Source organism: Rhinolophus sinicus, chromosome 17 (genome assembly GCF_057876585.1).
Source record: "Rhinolophus sinicus isolate RSI-liver-muscle chromosome 17, RSI-T2T, whole genome shotgun sequence".
NCBI classification, from domain to species: Eukaryota; Metazoa; Chordata; class Mammalia; order Chiroptera; family Rhinolophidae; genus Rhinolophus; species Rhinolophus sinicus.
In genome coordinates this window covers 118308755-118331509 of record NC_142517.1, presented here as the reverse complement: position 1 = coordinate 118331509, position 22755 = coordinate 118308755, and the positions used below count along the sequence as shown (strand labels likewise).

The window sequence follows — 22755 nt, the reverse complement described above, 5'->3', positions numbered from 1 at the left end:
GTTAAAAATTATCCCAAAGAGAAAATACTGGAATGACAATGAATAATAGTATCACAGATTATTTTTGTTTTTTCTTATACAGAGTGCTGGGATTTTCAAAGTTTCTAAAAAGAAAATGTACAACTTTCATAATTGTTTTCTTTTTTTAAACTAACAAATTGTTTAAGCTGAGATAAGAATAGGAAACGCTTTCATTCTTTTCCACTTCTTGCTCTCATTGCTTAAAGCAGCAGCTCCCAGGTCCCAGAATTCATCCTAAGGCATTCACATAAAAGGCCCCTATAGACAGGGTTAAATAGGCTGTTCTACGCTTGCTCAGGAAACAAATCCAGACTTTTAAAAATCGACAGTTTTCATCATTGCAACTGAACTTGAAAATGACCTTTGAAACACAGCCCAATTGTAAAAATAGCTAATGATACACGCTACCAGTTTGAATATCTACAATGTGCCAGGCACTTTAAATATATAGTTCCTAATTCTCACAGTAGTACTGGAGGCCAACTTGTATTGTCCTCATATCACAAAAGGTACAACAGAAAGTCAGAGAAGCTGCCCAGGGTCATATGGCTACTCTGAGTCAGAGCCAGAATTCAAAGGGAGGTGTCAGGCACCGTGACTGAGCATCTTCTCTGCACACTTCCAAAGCCAGCCCAGCAGGTTCTGGAAAGCACTTGATGTGCAATTACCTCTGCAGAGTTCTATTTTCTGCCCTTGGATTCACTCGCTTTAATTAATTAATTAATTAATTAATTAATTAATTAATTAAGTTATTTATTTATGGGGCAGCTTTAGTGAGACAAAATTCACATACCATGCAATCCACTATTTTAATGACTTTTAGTATACTCACAAAATTAGGCAACCACCACTATAATGAATTTTAAAATATTACCCCCAAAAGAAATGCTATCACATGTAGCTATTATCCTCCCACCTTCAGCCCTAACCAACCACTAATCTACTTTTTGTCTCCATGGATTTGCCTATTCTGGACATTTCATGTAATTGAAATCGTACAGTATGTTCCCTTTTGTGACTGGCTTCCTTTGTTTAACATAATGTTTTCAGGGTTCATCTACGTTGTGGCTTATATCAGCATATGTTTATGGCTAAATGATATTCCATTGTATGAATAGACCACATTAGTTTATCCATTCATGAGTTACTGGACATTTGAGTTTTTTCCACTTTGGAGTTATTATGGACAATGGTGCTATAAACATTTCTGTACACATTTCCACATGGACCTAGGTTTTCAGGTCTCTTAGGTGTGTACCTAGTCAAATGGGGACTCCATTACCCTTCTGAGGAAAAGCGACTGCATCAGTTTCCATTCTCACAAGGAAACTTCCTTTTTGATAACACTGAGTTCAAACTTTGGTCCTGTCCTTTTGCCTACCCTCTAGATTGTCCGAAGAATTAAAGTACAATTCAACCTGTGTTTCTCAGAATGTCTACTTGGATCTGATGCTGGAATTCTAGCTAAATGTTATTACTTTGATTTTATTTTTCTAGATAAATAATATTATTGAGCAGTTGTCATTTTTATAGTTTTTGTAACGAGACTGTCAAAACAACTTACAGTTCACATTTGATGAAACTGAGACTCAGAGTAAATGAGAGTCAGTAATATTCTGAAGCCCTAAACTTTCTTAAAACAGTAAGGTTTTCCCTTAAAGTAGAGTTTCTCAACACTGGCACTGAATATTTTGGACAAGATAATTCTTTGTTAGTGATACGGTGTTCTGCAGTACAGTTCTTGGGCAGAATGTTTAGTAGCATCTTTGGCTCACTAGATGCTATTAACAGGTTCCCATCGCCAGCAACAAAAACCTCACCAGTCATTACCAAATGTCCCCTGAGTGGGAAGTGGGGTGGGACAATGGGAGGTTGGAGTGGGTAGGAATGGAAAATTTCCCTTGGTTGAGAACCACTGAGTTAAGGGAATAAATTGAACATTGCAGAGATTTGCCCGTTCCCCATCTCTCTCATCCTCATTCAAATTCCTAACACATCTTTGCATTTCAATGTCCATCTTATTTCCATGTCTCTCTTTATGGTTTGAAGACAGAAACTTTGGAACCAAGTGGTTGTCCCAGGACTTCTAAGTGTCTGTCGTTACACCACACATGGACACACAAAGCTCCAGCCCAGGCCAGGGCACAGTCCCTGAAGACTTCACTTCTAACCCTGGAAATCACTTGAAACAAATTTCCTTGATGTCTTTATTCACCCTCTACCTCTTGCTCAAGACCCTGCCACTTATGATTTTTAGCAATTTAGACAAATTTCTTAACCTCTCTACACCTGCTTCCTCACCTGTAAAATAGAGAAAGAATTGCCTGGCTTGACTTGGAAGTTTCAAGGCTTTATCTCCCCCGGAAAACCCAATTCAGCTGTTTTTCCATATCCTGCTATACCTACCTTTACTTTATACTTCAAAGGTAGTTTCAATTTTTGAGAGAACAGAGTGGGGTTATATAAATAATTGAATAAGCCAGGCTTAAAATGTCAATCATGTCCTAAAAGAGCAGATCACAATTGTTGGTACCATTACACTATAATTTAGATCTTGAGTTCTGTTTTTCTTATATACCATTTGTCCATCAATTATCAAATTCTATTAACTGTTCCCCACATACATTACATTGAATTCACACATTTCTTACATTCTCTCTCCAACATTTAGTCTATCCCTTATCATGGCAGCTGGGAATTTTTGTGATGGCCTCCCTCTTTTCCCTGTCTCTGACCACTTTCTGATACAGGACACCTTGTTAGATGGAACTTAGCCATGATGAAGAGCTAAGTTATAGTGAACCTCAGCAAATATCTCTCTGGTGAGTCACGGAGCCCTGAGAATGGAACTCATACTGCTTATCTTTACAGTCTGTGCCTTCTGTAATCAAGTCTCCACCTGTACTCCCAATATTCCTACACAAATTCCTATTCTAATGAGGCTAATGTTTTCATTGTTCTCCAAGGGAATGTACTAAACTAATTGCCACTTGCACTCCCAGCCTCTCTGCACCTTATGTTATCTTCCCAGTTCTCCCACTACCCAACTTCTTCTCCAATGCCCAGGTGTGGTCCTAATGCTTCCTCTCCAAAATAATAGGGACAGGAAGCAGATATATATATATATATATATATATATATATATATATATATATATATATATATATACACATTGTGCTTTCTAGCATACTCACCTAGCACAGTAAAGGGCATATAAAAAGTGCTGAATGATTGAATCGATAAGTTAATAAATCAGGAAATGAATGAAGCAGACTTTCCTTGACAAGACCAGCATATAGTGATTCCTCCTTCAAAATTCTTATAACATCTGCTGTTTGAACTATTCATTTAGTTCATATTATTTCCTGCCTTGAACTATTAATTAACAATTCACCTGTGCAAGTCTTATCTCCCTAATGAAATTAGAAGTTTCTGGGGGTTGGAGTCTGCGTCATGCTTTGGTGTCCCCCAGTCAGCATCTCCAAATGCTCATTGATCGACTGAGCATCAGACCAGCTGAATTCCACTGCCAACTGTCAACAAGAGAGCCCTCTCTGGAGCATGGACCATAAATCACAGGTAAACCTTTCCTAGTTGTTAAAGCGGGGTTCACACGTCAAGGTAACCTGGATCCTCAAAACCCATGATCAGCATAGGAGAGGAAAACAGTTGGGTTTGCCATTTGCTAGAGTCAGACAGGAAATGAGACATGTTTGTGTTGATGATGAAGGTGTTGCTTCCCTAGTATAGACTTGAACATTCAACTCAAACATCCATATGATAAAAATGCAGCTCAACTCCAGAGGTAGACACTTCTCTATGTGAAGGTAGACCTTCATGATACAGCTCAAACTCAGGGTCCCTGACAAAAATGATATGGGATCTTTGGCCCATCCTCCTTTCCATCTGTGACCCAGGCATCTTGAGCCCCTGTGAGTCTGATACTTTGAGATCTCCTCTTATTTCTCTCCCCTAATTGGAGAATTCTTTCTGTTCTTCCTCGCTTGGCCAAATTCTACTCATTCTTAAAAACCAAGCTATGCTGTTCCTGCCCCTAGGAAGCCTGCCCTTTCTCACCCATCCTGGTGCCTCTCCTCTAAGCTACCCGGTATCCTGAGCATGTGTCCTATTACATTATAAAAGTCTCACTACCACCACTGCCAGTAGTGCCTGTGAGCTCCCAGAGGGCAATGCCTCCATCCTCAGATCTGAGTACAGAACCAGCGCCGACTAGACACTTCAACAGCCTCCTGAATTAAATAGAGGCAAAGTGAATTATATGAGAGAATCATTAAAGTACAAAATATGAAAGAGCAAAGGAAGTGATAGTAGATTTAACTATTAGATTATTCTAATGTAATCACAAAAATCTAGCTTCCTCCATTCCTCTTTTGAGTGTGTGGTGAAGAAGAAAGTGTAAGTTAAGAAATAAAGTGCTTCCTTTATTATCACTCAGACCTGAAAATGCTAAAGGTGCCTACGAGGTAACTACTTTGGTAACATCCCCAACCTTTGCTCGATATCTTGAAGCTGAGGTGATTGCATTTCTCAGTTTCCCGTAAAATGGAATGCCTCATTATATGTCTGTCTTCTGAAACTCTAAATCTGTGCTCATCTAGACAGCTTGTTGTGACAGTCTTGGTCTTATGGCTATCTAGTTTTTTTTGCCCTTGCTAATAGGATTTTCTCATCAACATTATCTTAGCTAAAGAACAGAGACATTGATGACAACTTAATTGAAGCAGAGGATGGAGTTCACGAAGTTATCATGTTTATTTGATGTGCAGATGGTGACTAGATACAAATGGCATATCTGAAAAATGGCAATATTTGGGGAGCAGCTCTGTTAATCGCAGGGCTGTAGCCTAAAACCATCTGGCCACAAGTATTAATCAGAGTGAGCATTTCTATCCTTCATGAAGCAGCTCTCCCAGACATCCCCCCCACCCCACCTTTGGGAGCTCCACTGGCCTTTATCTAATTAGTACTTCCCCTGAATGTAGCTCTGTCCTGGGTTTAACACATTCTACAGCATATAATTATTGTAACATGAATGTTTGTTAAAATTCACTATTAATTCCTTTTTACGTTTAAAATGATATCTTTTAGAAATGTTTTGGAGGCCAATTCTATGAGTTAATTCATTCAGACAGTTGCTGAAGCATGAGACATGTTATTGAAGACCTGCTATAAGCAACGTGCTGCACTAGACCTTGGCAAGACAGACAGTGTTCTTGTTCCCATGGATCTGTGCATTCTGGTGGTGAAATGAGCACCAAAGAGGCAATTAAACAGACACATGATTAATATACAGGGTTATGGGCTGAATTGGGGCCCGCCCCAGTTCATATGCTGAAGTCCTAACTCCCAGTACCTGACGATGTGTCTGTGTTTGGAGATAGGATATTTAAAGACATAATTAAGGTAAAATGAGTGCATGTGAGTGGGCTCACATCAGATATGATTGGTGTCCTTATAAAAAGAGGGTGTTAGGACAGAAGGTCACAGAGGGAACACCATGTGAAGACAAGGAGAAGACAGCCATGTCTAAACCAGCTGAAGGACCCTCAGAAGAAATCAACACTCCTGACACCTTGATCCTGAACTCTAGCCTCAAAAACTGTAGGAAAATAAATTTCTAAGTCACCTAATCTGTAGTATTTTGTTACGGCAGTCTTAACAAATTAATACATACATATAAACACATACTTAGGGCACTGCTACAAAGAAAAAGAAAAAACTGGAAGACTGGATAACAGGGCATCTGACATGCTGTGGGAAAGTTTCTTGAGAAAATAACAATTGAGATAAGTTCTAAAAGATAAGCGGGATGGTGTTGACCATAGCTCTGGGATTATATTCATTATAAACACGATGTTAAATAATCATCCAATAAATATCATTTATGGCTGCTGATCAAGGTTATGCTGCTAGAATTTCATCACATCTTCAGCCAGAGAAAACAAGTTAATCGCAGCAGTCTATTAAGCATAGAAAATTAATGACTGATTAGAATAGATTGCTTAATTGGTATTTTCGGAATGCCTTCCCTCTAATTCTTACTATTCAAGGAACTATAGAAATACTGAGAAATTAGAATGTGGTTGAGGAAATAAGATGAACACTATTGCTTGTACCTCCAAATTAAATGGCATGACCTGCGATGGCCTCTTCATATGCCATTTGCCTCAACTGAAAACTTTTCCAAAACATCTGGTTGATTTCTGGATCTTTGCTGACTGTTTCCTTTTGCCCAAGAATTCTGTTCTGTGCTTGGTGATTGGCTTTCACTTTCTTATATTCATTAGCAGTGCCCAGCTGCCAGATAAGAAGTCTGGGAACTTCCTCCCGTCTTTACGTTTCCATTCAGTAGTGCTGAGACTCATTCCTTAATCTTGACATTTTTACTCTGGGATTGATGCCTCCAGTGATAGCAAAGCAGTTATACTGTGAAGCTGAAAAGCTCTGAATAGAATATTCTCTAATGAAAAACCCAAAGGGGTTTGTTTCTCTGCCATTTGTTCTTACTGTGCTTGTTCTGCTTCCTGCAGCGACATAAACACATAAAAACCCTCATCTGTGAGAAAGCTTATCCCATATGCAAAGACCCTTATCATGTTTCTGTCTTGTTTTCTCTCCACACGAAATAGCTCCAGTACCTACAAATTCCTCTATTAATGTAGTTTGAATGCCTTACTATTCTAATAATCGTATTACTAGCACACACACACACACACACACACACACACACACACACACACACACAGCATTCTAGTGTTATTTAAAGAAGGTTACCAAAGCAATAAGAAGAAGAAGAAGAAGAAGAAGAAGAAGAAGAAGAAGAAGAAGAAGAAGAAGAAGAAGAAGAAGAAGAAGAAGAAGAAGAAGAAGAAGAATAGATTTGAATCTTTGGCATCAAACTCTGGATGGGTTTCTGAGAGTTATATGCATGACCTCTCTGGGGCATCCAAGCATCTCATTCACAAAATGCATGTATGAAAGAGGCCAAGTCCACATTTCTTACTCCATAAAATGCACCACAATTTTGGGAATTGAGAAACATAACCTCTGGCAGGGGGCCGGGCCCTGAATATACCTAGTCAAAGCCATTTACCCCATTTTAAAAACAAGACTCTTGATTTATCATAAGGGTCAGGGCTGACTTACTGTTTTCCTTCCAGCACTCAAATAAAGGTCTCGAAAGAACTTTAGCAATTCTCTACCAACTCTCCCCTTTTGCAGTGGAGGACAATGCGGTCTAACAACAAAGCTTACCCACATTCGACATCTATGCAGAGCACAGTCAGGTTGCAGCCCTAAACCCTGAAGCCCGAGTTCAAGCTCTTGGCCCAGATTCTCTTTCCAGCGGATAGCTGGTATTTAAAGAAGGGCTACAGTAGATAAAGCAGACTTCAGACTTTAATGACAGAAGCCCCCAGACCCCTTTCATCCTATTTTCATTCCCCAGCATTCTCCCATCACAAAAAATAACATTGAAATGTCAGATCACTTTCAAAATAACTACAGTGGTACCAGCTTTTTCTTTAGATTACACAAAATTTAAAACATTCTGCCCTGATTCTCCAAAGAAGCAAACCAGGTGGTCGCCTTTACTTTTATATGATTTCCTCTTTTCTTAGGAATTCAAGTTGGTTTGAACAATACCAGTCTCCATTCTAAGCATCTTTTTAAGAGTCTTTAAAACAGCAACCATTTCCTTCATTAAAAAAATAGAACACGGTCTCTACTGTTCAATGAACAGGGGAGAACTTGAGAACGTGGTCCCTGTGACACCTGGTACCTCAGAAGAGGAGGAGTGTTAAAGAACTGAGGTTGGAAATGCATGAAGAGGAAAACCAGGTGTTTGTTCATTCAATGAAGATTTGCCAAAGTGGCTGTTCTGATTCCCGAAAGGGGAAATGGCAAAGCTCTCCATGTAGCAGGACATTTCGATGGTATTCTCCCTGCTCCTGCGTAGCCCCCACATTTCCATGTGGGGTTGGGGCACAGGGCCGACTAAAATGGGAACAGCTGTGCAATATAGAGCAAAGTGTTCGGAAGCAGACAGACTCTTACTAGCACCTAATGTTACTACTTAGCACCCTAGAGCTTAGATGCTAATCTTACTAAGTAATAGGTACTGAGCATTATAAAAGGTCTGACAAAAGTATGTCACATATACTCAATGAATATTAGTGTGTGTTGATATATAGATATGTATGATTTACTTTGTAATATTACTCAGACAACCTTAGCTAAAGAAAATCTACAGACTTGTAAAGTAGATCACAAGTCTGTAAAGACAATGGATTCACTATCTTTTGTCAATTCTACTTAAGAATCTGTCAGTAACAGGACCGCTAAGTAAAGTGTTTTGGGAAAACACAACTTTGATCCTAAATAGCCTATTTTCCTTAATAGCCTATTGTACATTTGTCTGTAGCTCTTTCTTCTAAAGCAGAATTTCTTTACATTTGCATTATTTAAACAACTGACAATATAAAAACATGAACATCGTTGGCCGCAAGATACAGTGTAAACACCATGAACTTGAAAATCCAAAGGAAAGGCCTGAGGTTGAACACTCTCCTGGTCATTGTAATTTAATTTCTGATTCTTAGTTTCCTCCTATGCATGTTGGCAAAACAATAACCACTTCCTAAGTTTTATAAGGTTTTTTTTTGTTTTGTTTTTCCTGCAGTACTATGTGATGGGTCCTAGCTCAATGTCTGACCCTCAAGAGATCCACGACATTGTTGATTCTACTCTTATATCACTTCCAGTGAAATAGTGTTCTTGACTTTTCCTCATATCCACATGTACAAGCCTTTAAAGAAAAAAATGTGGCAAAAACAGAAAATAAAGACAAATAAAAGAAAGGGATTACATTGTTGTCCTTCATCTTCTGGAAACTTCATCCCCTACAACAAGTAAAATCAGATACCTCCTAATTTGAGGATGCAATAAATTTGCACTTCTCTCCCTGGTCTCCAATGCAAAAAAAACAAAATAACCAACCCCCCAGCCCCATCCTGCCCCCAAGCTATGACACCTTAGGAAGCTCTGGGAACAGGAGTTAATGAGCCTGGTATTGGTGCCCTGCCTTTCTAGGGCTTACCTTATTGTCTCTGACCTAGGATGTTAGAAACACCTGAACTAGTGTGAAATAAATCTTGGAATACTTGGATTCCCTGTTCAATTAGTGATATGGGGTGCCAATTTTCTGTTTTCCATGATGTCCCCTGTGTCAAGGTTTGCTCCATTGACCTTCAAAAATTATTGGGACAATGGGTATTATTTTCTAGTTTCTTCTATGGGAATTGTTTTCGTCTCTTATGTAGCCAATGTGATCTCTAGCGATTGGGAAACAAGTTTACTCATTAATGTAAGGGAAAGGCAGGCTGTTTTCGTTTGTTTGCTTTTCTGTCTTTTTTTTCCCCCAGGTAGAAAAATGCCAGCGGATACAAAGCCTTGATCCATTTTGAAGAAAAATGAAAGAAGTTCAATTGTTTTTCCTTTTTCCAAAACTGAAGAAAGAATCAAGCAAGAGACTTCTGAGACAGATTTCAGGAACTCAATCAGCACATTTTAAAAATCACCTTTTCCTTGTTTTTTGTTTGTTTGTTTGTTTTGTTTTATTGTTTGTTTGTTTGTTTTGTGTGTGTGTTTTGTTTGTTTGTTTGTTTTCTTTGAGAGCCAGGCCTGAAATAACTGATGATTTTTTTTCTCTTTCTGTAGCCGAGTGGCTTTTACCAGCCACTCTCTCCCTCATAAACAGGCTTTAATGGGCTGACGTTGCTAATAATCAAAGCAGTACAGTACCCAGATGATTTAGAGCAAAGTCTTGCCAGGGTTTGCACTGTACTAATGCTGTGTTTTTGACCTGAGTCCTACAAGTCTCTGTACTCAAACATCTCGCCAATTATATGGAACAAGCCCAATGCCGGCTTACGTTTTTCTTCTTCAAATAAGGCGGATTGAGGTTTAACTTTTATAACTCTGCTCATGAAAAGTATTATGTTTCTAAGTTATTAACTCATCTCCATTAAAAGTAATCTTATAAATATTATAAAAGTCCTGTGACTGCATGAATTCACTCAGCTGTAATGACTCTATGGAGTGAGACCTTTTCTAGCTATAGGTCTTGAGTCAGAATGGGAGGGAAAACATGTTAAATAGGTTTTCAACACTGTGTTAAGGATTTTAGATATACTAGCTCATTTAATTGCCACTAGAGTCTTGTGATGTAAGAATTTCCTTTTTTACCTCATTCTATAGGTAGATTCTAAGAGGGTCCCTGATGAGTGATGGTTTCTAATATCATATTCTTCTATAATTCCCTTGGCTTAATTTTCTTGTTTCTAATGAACACAACATGGCAAAGACTGGCTTTTGTCTCGGGGCCTTGTGAATCACTCATGCTGGGGTTAGAGTGCTGGCATTTCATGAGGCAGCCTTCTGGGGAGGCCACAGAGATAGCTTGGAAGTGGATTTTCTGAGTCCTGCCAACAGCCGCATGAGTGAGACTAGAAGGAGATCTACCCCACTTGAACACGGAGATGACTGCATCCAGCCAGAGTTACCCAGCCAATGTGGCCCTGAACTCCTGACTCTTAGAAACGGAGACATGATGAATGTTTGCAACCACTAAATTTTGGTATAATTTGTAACATAGCTATAGATAGCTAATGTAGTTTCTCTTACATATGAGACAAAGGTAAGAAGTTATCCAGGGCCACAGAGAAATAAGAAGAGGTAAATTTTGAACCTGTCTGTCTGACTCCTATACCCAAGCCCTCTGCTATTCCCAATGGTTCAATGGACCTTTTTGTTCACTTATTGGTTTTTGAGGCTTTCCAATAATCTGACCTGATCTTGACGATTAAGTCATGTCCTTTACTATTAAACTTAATTTTCTCTAATTTATTTGGACAACAAAACTCACAGTCCAGTGGGGGATGAAAGACACTTAAATTAATCTAAAATGTAATGTAATGCAATCCAGAATGGCTACTGGCCCAGGGTATACGGAGGAAGGGGATTTGATTCACACTGTACAATCAGGGAGGCTGATCAGAGGATTTGTGGACCCAGCAGCGTGCTGCAGCCCTAATGTCTGGCATGTGGTCTGACCTAAGTAAGTACTTGTCAACTAAGTCAACACACTGCTTCTGAAAGACAGAAGACACTAATAAGACAACAGATGGAGGAGAGAGAACACTCCACTCTTCCATGGTGAAGAAACAGTGGAGCCAGAGTCTCTAAAACATGATCCGTTCATTGATCTGTTTCATGCTGCTATACTCGTACATTAGAGTCTACACAATATTGCTATAAAAGTGTTGTCCAAACTTCAGCTATTTGGGGACAAATTTTAAAAGTTCTGCCATACCCAGATGTGTAATACTACTTTCTTAATATCTTCATATATATATATATGTATTATTATATATATATATATATATATATATATATATATATATATATATATATATATATATTTTATATATATAATACTCATTTTTACTCAAAATAGAATTTGGTGGCTGTAGAAAGTCAGATGGTGGTATGGTATGCAAGGAAGCTTTAGATGAAGTCAGACAAATTCAGGATAAAATTGTAGTTCCATCACTTACTATCGTGTGGTTATGGAAGCTATTTAACCATGATGACTCTTCATTTCATCATCTATAAAGTGGAAAATGCTCACCTTGAATGAGCATGGTGAGCATTCCACATAACATGTTCCGTGTCTGTAGAGACTTAGCAAAGTGCTCTGCAATTGGTCTACATTATGCTCAATAATATCAGCTGGAATTCTTATTCTCATTTCTCAGATGAGACTGCTGGGGAACAAGGCAATCACGGGACTTGTCGAAGTTTACATAGCTAAAACTGTTGCCTCTTCAGACTGAGAGTAAATTTATGAATACTGGGTCATCCCTCATCCCTGGGAGCTGGGTTCTGTATGTTTTGGTCTGAATCGCAAACACTCATTGACTTGAATGAACTAGAAACCGACCTAGAGGTGGTGAGGAGACAGTACCTGTGAGGATTTCAACTGCCCGTTCTGTAGTTTTCTGAATCAGGAGTCTCAGGGTCCCGCCTTCCAGGCTCAGCAGCAGGGTCCCCGAGCCCTCAGACAGCTCTGTGGACAGAAGCAGACCATCCTTGTTCCATGTTCGAAACTGGAAACCCACTGAGAGCCCATCAATTTGGGGAGTGCCGGGCAGCAGCAAATAACTGCTGCTGGAGTTGATAAATGTGATGGGAACAATTTGTGGTTCGGAGCAGGAAAAAGTGACATTGCCCTGGAAAACAATAAAAATCAAACATATAAAAGCCATTTTTTATTCTGCAATCTGACAGCTGATATAAACAACCACCTGAAGCTGACCTTAATTTCAGGATCATTCCACATTCAGCTACAAGATGTTAAAGGGAAAAATGTGTCAGCTTTGTTCAGATACACCAACAAAAACAGTGTTTTCCACCCCCGTGCTAAGGATGTGCAAACAGGGCTGGGTGGGGAGATGGAGGATGGAAAGCATCAACATCTTTTAGGAACCAGACATAAAAATAATTACATTCATTCATTGAATGCATATGTATTGCAAGTCAACTGCGTGCCAAACACTGGGATAATGCATGGTAAAAAACTTAGTTATAATGTGCAATGTGCTAAAAGAGAGCTAGACCCCATGGGAGTGTTAGAAGAAATAACCACATAAGCAAAGGTTTCACGAGAGGGGTGATGCTTTCCTGGAAGAACGTGGGGAAGGAAAGGAGTGAGTGTGTCCAGCTGGCCTTTTTGGCAAAAGGCACGCTGTGTGTTTGCTGAACACTAAGTGGGGAAGGGAGGGCCAGGGACCGAGAGGCAGAGTTTAAAGGCCCTTGTATGCTTGCTAAAGTTATCATTCAAACTTAGAAGCAATAAAGTAGCAGACTTTTAATTCATTCAGAGTGTTTTCAGTAAGAGTGGAGGGGGGATAAGAGGACTACAGGTGGGAAATAGTAAGTGGGCATAGACTAGAGCCAGAAAGAAGAGGAAGAGAATTATTCTTTGCATAAGGGAGTGAAAACTGGTCTGGGATGATGAGAGAAAGTTGGACAGCAGGAAGTTACATGAAAATACAGAACTATGTATATGTGACCAAATGAGCCAGGCCCTGGAGTCATTTCCAGAAGATGATTGAAGAGAGAGAGAGTTTGGGGTGCCTTATAAATTGTGAATAGTTGTTATTTGAGGAAAGCCATTTGGAATCTCTATCTCAAACCCCATAGCCGACCACATGCTGTTTTCCATCCCAATCATTCATCAATTTCAGATTCCAAACTAATCTCTACAACAATACAGGTAAGTATAACACAGGATTCTCACCTAAATAGTCATGGACACACCCAGTTCCATGTGAATCACTCCTTCCAAACCCACTGCCTTTTTGTAACGGTCAATCCATAACCAGCACCACTTATGCAAAAAAGACAGGGATTTCCAAAGGTGGACCATCCTGGCTTGCCTGGCTGCTGAATTAAACTTTCCACAAAGGTGGCCAGCTAGTGCGGTTAGATACCTAGTAGAGCTCCAAATCCTAGAGCAGGTTAAATGTGCAGCTGCAAACACCTCACAGTCTGGAAAACCCTCCCTACATCTCAACCACATTTATTTATGATCTGCTCGCATTTCTGAAAACAAGCAGCCCTCTCCAAACAAACTTCTACCAATAGTTTATTTTCAACGATTCACTCATCGAGTGGGCTGCTATGAGCATATTCTTGCATTAATCATTTGTGCTAGTTGGTTCGATGTGTTTTTCTCTTTCGGCTACATCCCCAGAAGGTAATTAATGTGCCAAAGGGTAAAGCTCCTGCTATCCATCAAAACATTGCCCACAGTTTATGCGGCCCCACTGTGCCTGGCAGGAGGCTGAGCACTGACATACATAGCTCATGCATTCAGCACAATAACACTGCATCCATTCAAAGAATATACAAACCAGGCTTAGAGAAGGTACACGATTTAACAAAAGCCTCCTCAGTGACAGTGGGAGACAAACCTGCACTTATGTGACTTGGAGCCACCACCTCTGATATCGTTGTCCTCTACACTGGGTACCACCAATTTAAAAGAAAAAATAATCTACCAACTTGCTCATGATATCTCATTGTTGTTTCAATTTGCTTTTTGCTTTTTTAAAATTATTTCTCGTGGATTTCCATTCAAGAATGAAAATATCCCCACTCATGGCAGATTAATTGAGGCAGGGCTGTCTGCTGGAAGAAGGGAAATCACAAATGCTCCTACAGCGAAGTTGGGAGTCAGCAAAAACTTGTCTTCCTCTTTGCTATCCCTGAGGTCAGCATCACATCCTCTGGTAACAAATTTGCCAGATCAAGACTGTACTCAAAGTTTGAGACTATTCAGAAGGGGACATGGTTGGGAAGCAGTAGCAGAGGCTGTAGGTAGAAGTGGAGGACATTATAAAAATGGTCCTTTTCCTCTATGGGGGCTGGGGAAACTTTTGCTTTACCCCTTTAATTCTCCTGGCTGGGTGAACAATTCAAATAACATGCAGCAGATTACTAGGAGAAAATCAAAATTTTAATACATGTGCATGGGGCATTCGCACAAGCAGGAAACTCCCCAAAACAGTGAGGCAAAATGAAGTATACATGACATTTTGGACAAAGGAGAAAAGGGTGACCGGCTCTGGGATTTTCAAAGGGAAATAGGCAGTTCATAGGGAGCTGAAAAAAGTGGCAAACAAATTCTTAGAAAACTCAGATGCAATGGCACAAAGGGAAATCTAGTGAACACATTTTTCATGGACCCATCCTTAATTCATATGTGCTAAAGTCAATATGTGAAGGTGATTATAATAAAATTCCTTTCCTGAAGCAGGTTTTTCTATCTGAATCCCTTTAAGAAGGAAGGGGGAGATAAAAAGCAAGCAAACAAACAAAAACCTCTTCCTGAGTTTGTTGGGTTTTACTTGATTTCAGCTGGAAATATTCTCCATCCCAGGGTGGCATATTCCATGGAGACTCAGTCCCAACCCCCTCACCCTATTAATTGAAAATCCAATGTTTAACCCAACCCTAATCATTTTCTGATACACAGCCATCGAGGGTGGGCCTCAGGATAGTTGGGGTCCAGGGGAACTGAGATGCTCCCCTTGTTTAATCATTTCACTCCCATCTGACAAGAGGTATGGGACCTCCCTTTCTCAGACTCACCCCGTTCCACTGAATGTCTAATGGCCTGAAAATACTTGTGAAACACACAAGAGAACTCAGAATCCTTGGAGAGATACTCTGGGACATTCAGTGTCCCTGGCAAGATTCTGGTGGCAAAAACTCCAAATAGATGCCTCAGGGATTCTCAGTGGTTAAAGTGATCTATGTGTAGTGGTCAACACTTTGCTCAACAGAGAGCAGGAAAACTTGGAAGTGCATCGAAGTCTGTATTGGATATATACTCTGTCTTTAGATAGTTTCTCCGGTCCTCTGTAGGCTACACTCCTCCATGCCATCCACCACATTCCCTTCACACTGTGCCTTGTTGTCCCCACCCCCATGCCTGAACTATCCAAAACTCTGATTTTAGAGCACACCTCTATTATGTCCTCCAAAGATGAGACCAAGGGCACATAGGAGAGGAGAGATGGGAATGGATGGGAAGTACCTTCTGTACCAAATCGGACCAACCTTCTGGGAATATGAGTGATTACAGCCCATCCCCACCAGGCAGCTCCCAGGCTGACACTTCTGCTCACACTCCCTCTCAGCTGTGCTTGCTGCCAGCAGAAAAGCCCCAGTGTTGAGCAGTATCAACTCCTAGCCTATCCACCAAAGGAAACAGAAAGAAGAAAAAATAGTGAACTGAAAAAGTGCTACTTTTAAAATCAACAGGGATTATTCTTTTTCAATAATGCCATTGGTAACTTCAGAGTCCCTCTTAAGACAATGTGTGAGGGGTGAGGGAGTCCCCACCAACGATTTGGAAACACAACGCAAGAAGACAATTTACTTTAGAATAGTGTCAAAACAGAGACTGGAAAAAAGTCAACAGTATGTTTTCTACACTGCACACCTCTTTATTCTTAAATTCAACTTTCATCCCTCCCAAGATGGGAATTCCATTTCTCAAATTCTCTCCGTTCTACTATACACTTATTAGGGGTTTCAACATTCATTTAAGATTTCTCAGGCATTGTAAAACAATGTGCTAAGCATGAGTTCATAAGTTATACACATAAATGTGGTCCTCATCTTTTACACTTTACAGTCATCAAATGTACATCTTGACCGTAATTGGTACAAAATGTGTCATGACACGGGGTGTGCTGTGGCCCAATATCCAGAATACATCAACCAGCCCTGGCCATATAGATGAGAGTAAAAGGAGGTCAGTAGCATAGCCACAGTCCCCTTCTCCCCGTATCTTACAAGACCTGGAGGGTCTTTCACTGTCCAAAAAGGAGATCACTCTACATTGAAGATGATAAATCCTTGATGTCTGATATGCTTCTCCTGACAATACCACCACGTCCAGGATGGATGGTGACCCTCACTGTCTGACTGAGGGTGCCAGTCAAGACTTTAGTGAGGCCTCCCCAAGGCAGTGACTGCCACACATCACTGGTACTTCTAAGGGGGGACCTCCCCTTGTCCCTAACATGGCATTTCTTAGTGCCTTATGCTTTCATGCCCAAACATTCCCTTCCTCCTCTAAAAGGTGAGGGACCCAGAAGTGCTGGCTCCAAGACAGAGAACTTTTTTGGAGGTCCCCTAAATAGTACCCATTTTCCTTTTGTGGGACCTGCCATGGCCTTTTCTTTGTAACCCTCAAAACGCAGATGTTCCCTTCCCAACTTTCTCAGACGAAAGAATTTGATTCCTATGGATTAAGCACAGAATTTTGAGATCCTAATATATGTTCATAGATCATCTTAGAGCGACTGCCCATATCAATGTAAAAATACTTTGTCTTGTACCATAGAGAAGAGCTGACGCAGTGCCCTCTCCAACCCATGAATTTTGATGGCCTCCTAAAGACAGCCAGGCCCTTGAAACAGCAGAACCACGTTTGTGTCAGTGGAGGAAGCAAATTCTATTCATTGATTCGTCCCTAGGAGGCCCTCTCTTCAGAGGACCCATAGAACCTGTTGTTTCAACAATTGCTATGACGAAGCAGGACATGAGGTTATACACAAAGGAAGCCTATCCCAATCTGGGGGTTACAGAAGGCTTCTTTAAGGAGGTAACAGAAGAGCAGGATTGAGGTTTTACAGACGAGCAGCATTAGCTAACTGGAGCTTCAAGAGAAGTGTTATCTGGGCAGAGAGAGAAAGAATGGCTAAGGCCTGAAGCAGGAAGGTGTGGGGCATATTTAAGTATCTGGCAGAAGGTGAGCTGACCGCAGTCCAAAATCCAGCATAACAGCAGGCAAGACGAAGTGCCATGGGCAGAAAGGGATGCAATCATGTAATCTTTTATATCATGTTGAGGTACCAGAACGTTTTTCTATGGAAAAAAGGGAATTGAAAGGAGTGAAGAGGGAATTGATGCAGAGCCTAGGACAGACAGCCCTATTGTACTCAGAGGCATCCCTTGGTGGGGAGTAGAGAGTGTACTGTGTACAAAAAGAATGTCCAAGGGCTGGCTTCAAGCAGCTATTGCAGGCACATGGGCAAGAGCAGTTACGAGCTTGCTCTGTCTAGAATGGCGAAGGGGGCCAGGGAGAAAAGCAAACAGAGATTGTGCATGTGAAATTGACAGAAAGTGCTGCAGGGCAAAGGGGAGGGCAGATTGGGCACAGATCCTGCTCTCTCCTGCTTTCACAGGCACTTTGGTTAGGAAAGGGCAGAGATAGCCCTTTCTCCTCATTCAGTGTCAGCTACCTTGGCTGGTGTCCACCCCCACTAGAGTGTGCACTCACTGACAGCAGACAGAAGGCCTAAAGCTCATTCATTCCATCAATTGTAGAGTTACTATGGTAACGTGTCCCTTAACCACACTTCTTGCATTCCTCCCTCCAGTAGGAGTGCCCTCTTCAGGCCTCTGCACCCCCCTCACAATCCCTTACTCCAAGGAAGAATGGCTCTTCCTTCTGGCCCATGTCTGAGGCCTTTCCAGACCTCATCCATCCCCAAGGTAGCTGTCTTTTCCACTGGCTTTCATAGTTTGTGTTGCTATACAATTTATCCATTTACTATATTTTTTGTACTGCCTTGCAATAATTATCTGCTCTTTAATGCTTACATAGTTCTTCCATAATAATACATTTATAATTGGGTATAGAGCATCTTGCTTTGAATTCTGAGAAGAAAGTGAAATTGTCCAATTTAGGCAGAACTGGATTCTTATGACAAATATTTCCTAGGAAAACCACATTCTTACTGATACTTATTTTTTGCTGCTATAGTTGGGAGAACAATGTTAGAAGGTTGATTCGAGATCAAATGAGAACACATACCTGACCTCTTATTTTTCTGTTTTCCCAGGCCTGCCACTTTTTTTTTTTTTTTTTTTTTTTTTTGGTTGACCTGAGATGAATGACTTCTAGAAACTAAGTTTCCTTTTCTGTAACAGGAGGCTGTTGAACAGATGGCTGTAAAGTTCCCAGCAGTTCCCTCATTCCTTGAATATTTGATACTGAACACTCACATTCTTATCACCTATCTTCTCTTTGGAGGATGGATAGGCATCGTCTGAATCATTTTTATTGTTGGCATGAGAACTGCAACCAAGTATTTACATTTTAAAGACCTTTCTTTATAATATTTCAGGACATTAGGAAGGGAACAGAGGACTTTCCTCTTCCAATTTATTTCTAACTACAGGGAACAGAGCAAGAATTTCCATGGACAATGCTATAAAAAAAATATAGTAAGGAAGTAGAAGATGATACTGTTTCATATTTTTTTCCAATTTGTAAAAACATGTTTTACAGGGTATAATAACCACTCCACTGTTTATTTTTCATCCTGTCCCTTCTTTAGAAAAAGAATCCCAAAATGCTATACAAAGAGAATGCAAGGTTAATGCTAAACAGTACCAGGAATTACAGTGGTTAAAACTTTCTTGGAGATAACAATATGAGAGAAGATAGCAATATGAGAGAAATTATATGTCAGTCACTTAGCTGGGTGCTGATCCAAGGGCTGTGTGATGAACATCAGAAGGGAACAGTGAGAACGCAGGTTTTGAGTACACTTTTCCTTCTCAGCACATTCAGGGTAGTCTGCCACCAAATCTAATGTTTGTCAAATGCTGACTGAAATCCAATAAAGCCCATCCAAGAGCTTTCCTCCACGATGAACGGGCTCGGCTCATCAAAAAGAATTTCTTACAGTAACAGCATAATCACTATGGTATCCTGATGACTGATGGGCAAGGAACATCTAACAGACAAAACTCGGTATCATTTAAGTCTTTGCCATGTGACTGCAAAGTGAATCAGATAAATTGCCAGAAACAGGGATTATCTGTGGTACAGAGGGACCGACGTCAGAAGATGCCGTGCTGCTTGCAAACACAATGGAGGAAACACCTTCGTGGTCGAAAGGTGAGTGCATGATGAATGGAACAGACGGGAATGTATTAAACAGTGAAACAATGATCGCCATGTTTATCAAACATCCCTAAACATGAAAACCATCATCATTTGTTTGTTGGACATTGGATATTTTAGCCAGGCCTCAGATAACACAGGGGAAAAAATGCCACAGCTGACTTCACTAGAACAATGAACCAGCAGGAGTGAGAAGAAAGACATCCACAAATATCTCAATTTGTGTTTTATGTTTGAACACAATCCTTTGCTTATTTCAGTTGAGGTCATGGATGTACACGACAAACTTTATACCTTAACTATAAAACCTAACTGTGCCTAAATTTGTCACTTAGGTGTTGCCTTTGACTTATCTGTCTGTTAGGGATCGACCCTCTTTCAAGATTTCTACTTATTTTTTCATCTTGGGTTGGCTGCACAGACCACAGGTTCTGGCTAAGGGCCCTTCACTGATGAATTGTGCATAGGTATTTCTCATTTGAGGGCATTTTCTTCCAGTCAAACTTTGGGCAGTGGTGATAGCCACCATCTTTTTCTTGGTTTGGTGAGTACATTCTTTTGGACTCATTTCACTACTCAAAGACTCCTATTACTGCCTGTGATAGTAATAAAGCTATTTAGCTATTTCATGGAAGGCACCAGAAAATTACACTATGCTTTGCTTTAAATGATAATCTGAAAATAAAGAAACTCTAGATACAAGGCATGAGAGGAGAATGCAAGGTCAATGGTCCCGAGGATGTGCAGTGGAACTGACGTGGTTGAAATGCTGCAGCTCCAGCAGAGGCAGACATGGGACTGGCTCCCCAGGGGCCACACTGGTACTGGGGCTGCCCCTGGCCTCACACCTCTGACAGCCTCAGCCTCACCATAGTCACATGTGTAGTTTACTACACCGGCCCCTGCACACCCGCCAGGCCAGAGGCAGGCACCCCACACCCAGCAATCCTTCAGGCTGAGACCAACACCTGGTTGAACCTCTGATGTGGGGGTGGGAGGCAGTGGGGATTGGCATCATTTGGAATGGTATCGGGACCAAAATCCATGTGGTAGATCTGGAACCTGGCAACTGGGCATCCAAGGGTCTCACTCCCTGGTAGAGGGGGAGGAAAATAAAACAAAAAGTTGGGGACATTCAAAGAGTGAACCACTATGTTGAAAAATGACTTGAGGTCACACGATGTCTGACAATTAGGTTCACAATTCATCCTAGAAAATGTGCTACATCCCTCATTGCTGAATATCACTAAGGTCACCTTCGAAGTACTCCCCTTGGGAAGCTTTGCAGCAACACCAGCGCCTAGTCCACCCTTCAAAGCAATGTTAGAACTCTTTTTTCTGGAATGGCCATCTGAGCTGTCGTCGTATTACCCTTGATGTCCTGAATGTCATCAAAATGTCTTCCTTTCAATATTTCCTTTATCTTTGGATAAAGAAAGAAGTAATTGGGGGCCAGACCAGGTGAGTAGAGAGGGTGTTTCAATATAGTTATTTGTTTACTGTCTAAAAACTCCCTCACAGACAGTGCTGTGTGAGTTGGTGCATTGTCCTGATGCAAGAGCCCTGAATTGTTGGCGAAAAGATCAGGTCGTTTGTCTAACTTTTCCACATAGCCTTTTTAGCATTTACAAATAGTAAACTTGGTTAATTCTTTGTCCAGTTGTTACAAATTCACAATGAATAATCCCTCTGACATCAAAAAAGTTTAGCAACATTGTTGTAACAAGTTCACAAATTCAATTGTCAGAACTCGTAGATAGTTAGGAAAGAATGAAGAAATATAATGGAGTCACTATAGTCAACATGTTAAATTACTAAAATCGAATAGATTGAGGCATGGAGAGACAATTCAATTCTTTTAACAAGGCTGGAAACTTAAATTTTTGATCTTCCCAGTCCTGTTTCAATGGCTGGATGGGTATACATCAAACCCCCAGATAACCCCATGATTACGGCCTGAAGGACTAACGAAAGAACGTTTACATATTCAGTCCACCTGACATCCATTCCCCAGACCATAGGTCATCTAGAAGATCACCATTTTGGACTAATCCTATAGCTAAGAATAGAGGACTGATTCTTCCCAAGAATGTACTTTTTTATGATGAGAACCCTCAGCGTTTCTGTCTTCTTTGGAACACTCTGGGTCTTGCCTAGTTGTGTTTCCTGTTTGCAAACCCTAAGACCCTTGAATCCATCTTTATCATTTATTTCTAGCAAAGCCTCCAGACACTTTTTGAGTTTGTTCAACACTAAGGATGGTTTGGGAATAGACCTTGACCAAAGGCAGGATTAGTTTGAATCCAATCTGGGCACCTAGCCAGCAGCTGGAGCAAGGGACTGATAGGTGGGTGAGGGAGGTGGAGGATGGACATCCAGCCTACGCCCCCTGGAACTCCTAGAATGCTATAAGCCAAGTCCCTGTGCATCCCTTCCTTGGGTCATGAGTGGAGATGGTAAGTCAGGCATTGCACAGCAGAAAACCACAGTTTAAAACCTCAAAGGAATACAGCAGACCCAGCTTGAAGTTCCGCTTGCCTTCATTGGTTTTAGAATTTTCTAAATGTGACATTTCCAAGGGTTATATCACTGTGATGAGCTGTTATTTACAAAGCATTTCCATTGTGGGTGTTTGTTTTGTTTTTAATCATCATCCAGACATCACAACACCCTAGTGAGTGAAAAATAAAGCTAGCAGTGCAAAGCTGAGTTTCAATCATGAGGCACCACACAAAGTCAATCGAGCATTTATAAGCTGGGGGAAAATGATCTAGATTCAATCTAATTTGTAGGGAAAGATTTCAAAGCCAGTTCTTAATTTTCCAAATGAGTACAACCATTTCTAATTTGATTTGTCTGAAAACTACCAGGTCTGAAGGGCGTGCTGTCAGTAAATGGAGGGGAAAGCCTGCCCTGTGAGCAAAAGCTATCTTCCCTATTTGCAGACTCCGGGAGAGAAGGGGACCAAATTAAAGGTTTTGTTTGTTTGTCTTATGTTTGGGGGAAGATAGGCACCTTCAACCTTGTATTTATTTATTCAAAAGATAGTTATTAAGCAGTTCATATGTGCCAGGTTGGTCCCTGTGGCAAGTGCACAGCCCAGGAGATAGGCAGGCTGAACCCTTGCCAACATGGAACTTGCATCTCAGGGGATGAGT

General features: G+C 40.7%; 1 protein-coding gene across 2 annotated transcripts in view; it reads right to left on the bottom strand.

Annotated features, from left to right (window-relative positions):
- CNTNAP5 (contactin associated protein family member 5) overlaps nucleotides 1–22755 on the bottom strand; it is an 809041-nt gene that overhangs the window by 355629 nt on the left and 430657 nt on the right. For both annotated transcript variants that reach the window (XM_019749552.3, XM_019749551.3), the window contains exon 8: nucleotides 12068–12332. In XM_019749552.3, the coding sequence (XP_019605111.3) occupies nucleotides 12068–12332 (265 nt within the window). The remainder of the gene's footprint in view (nucleotides 1–12067; nucleotides 12333–22755) is intronic.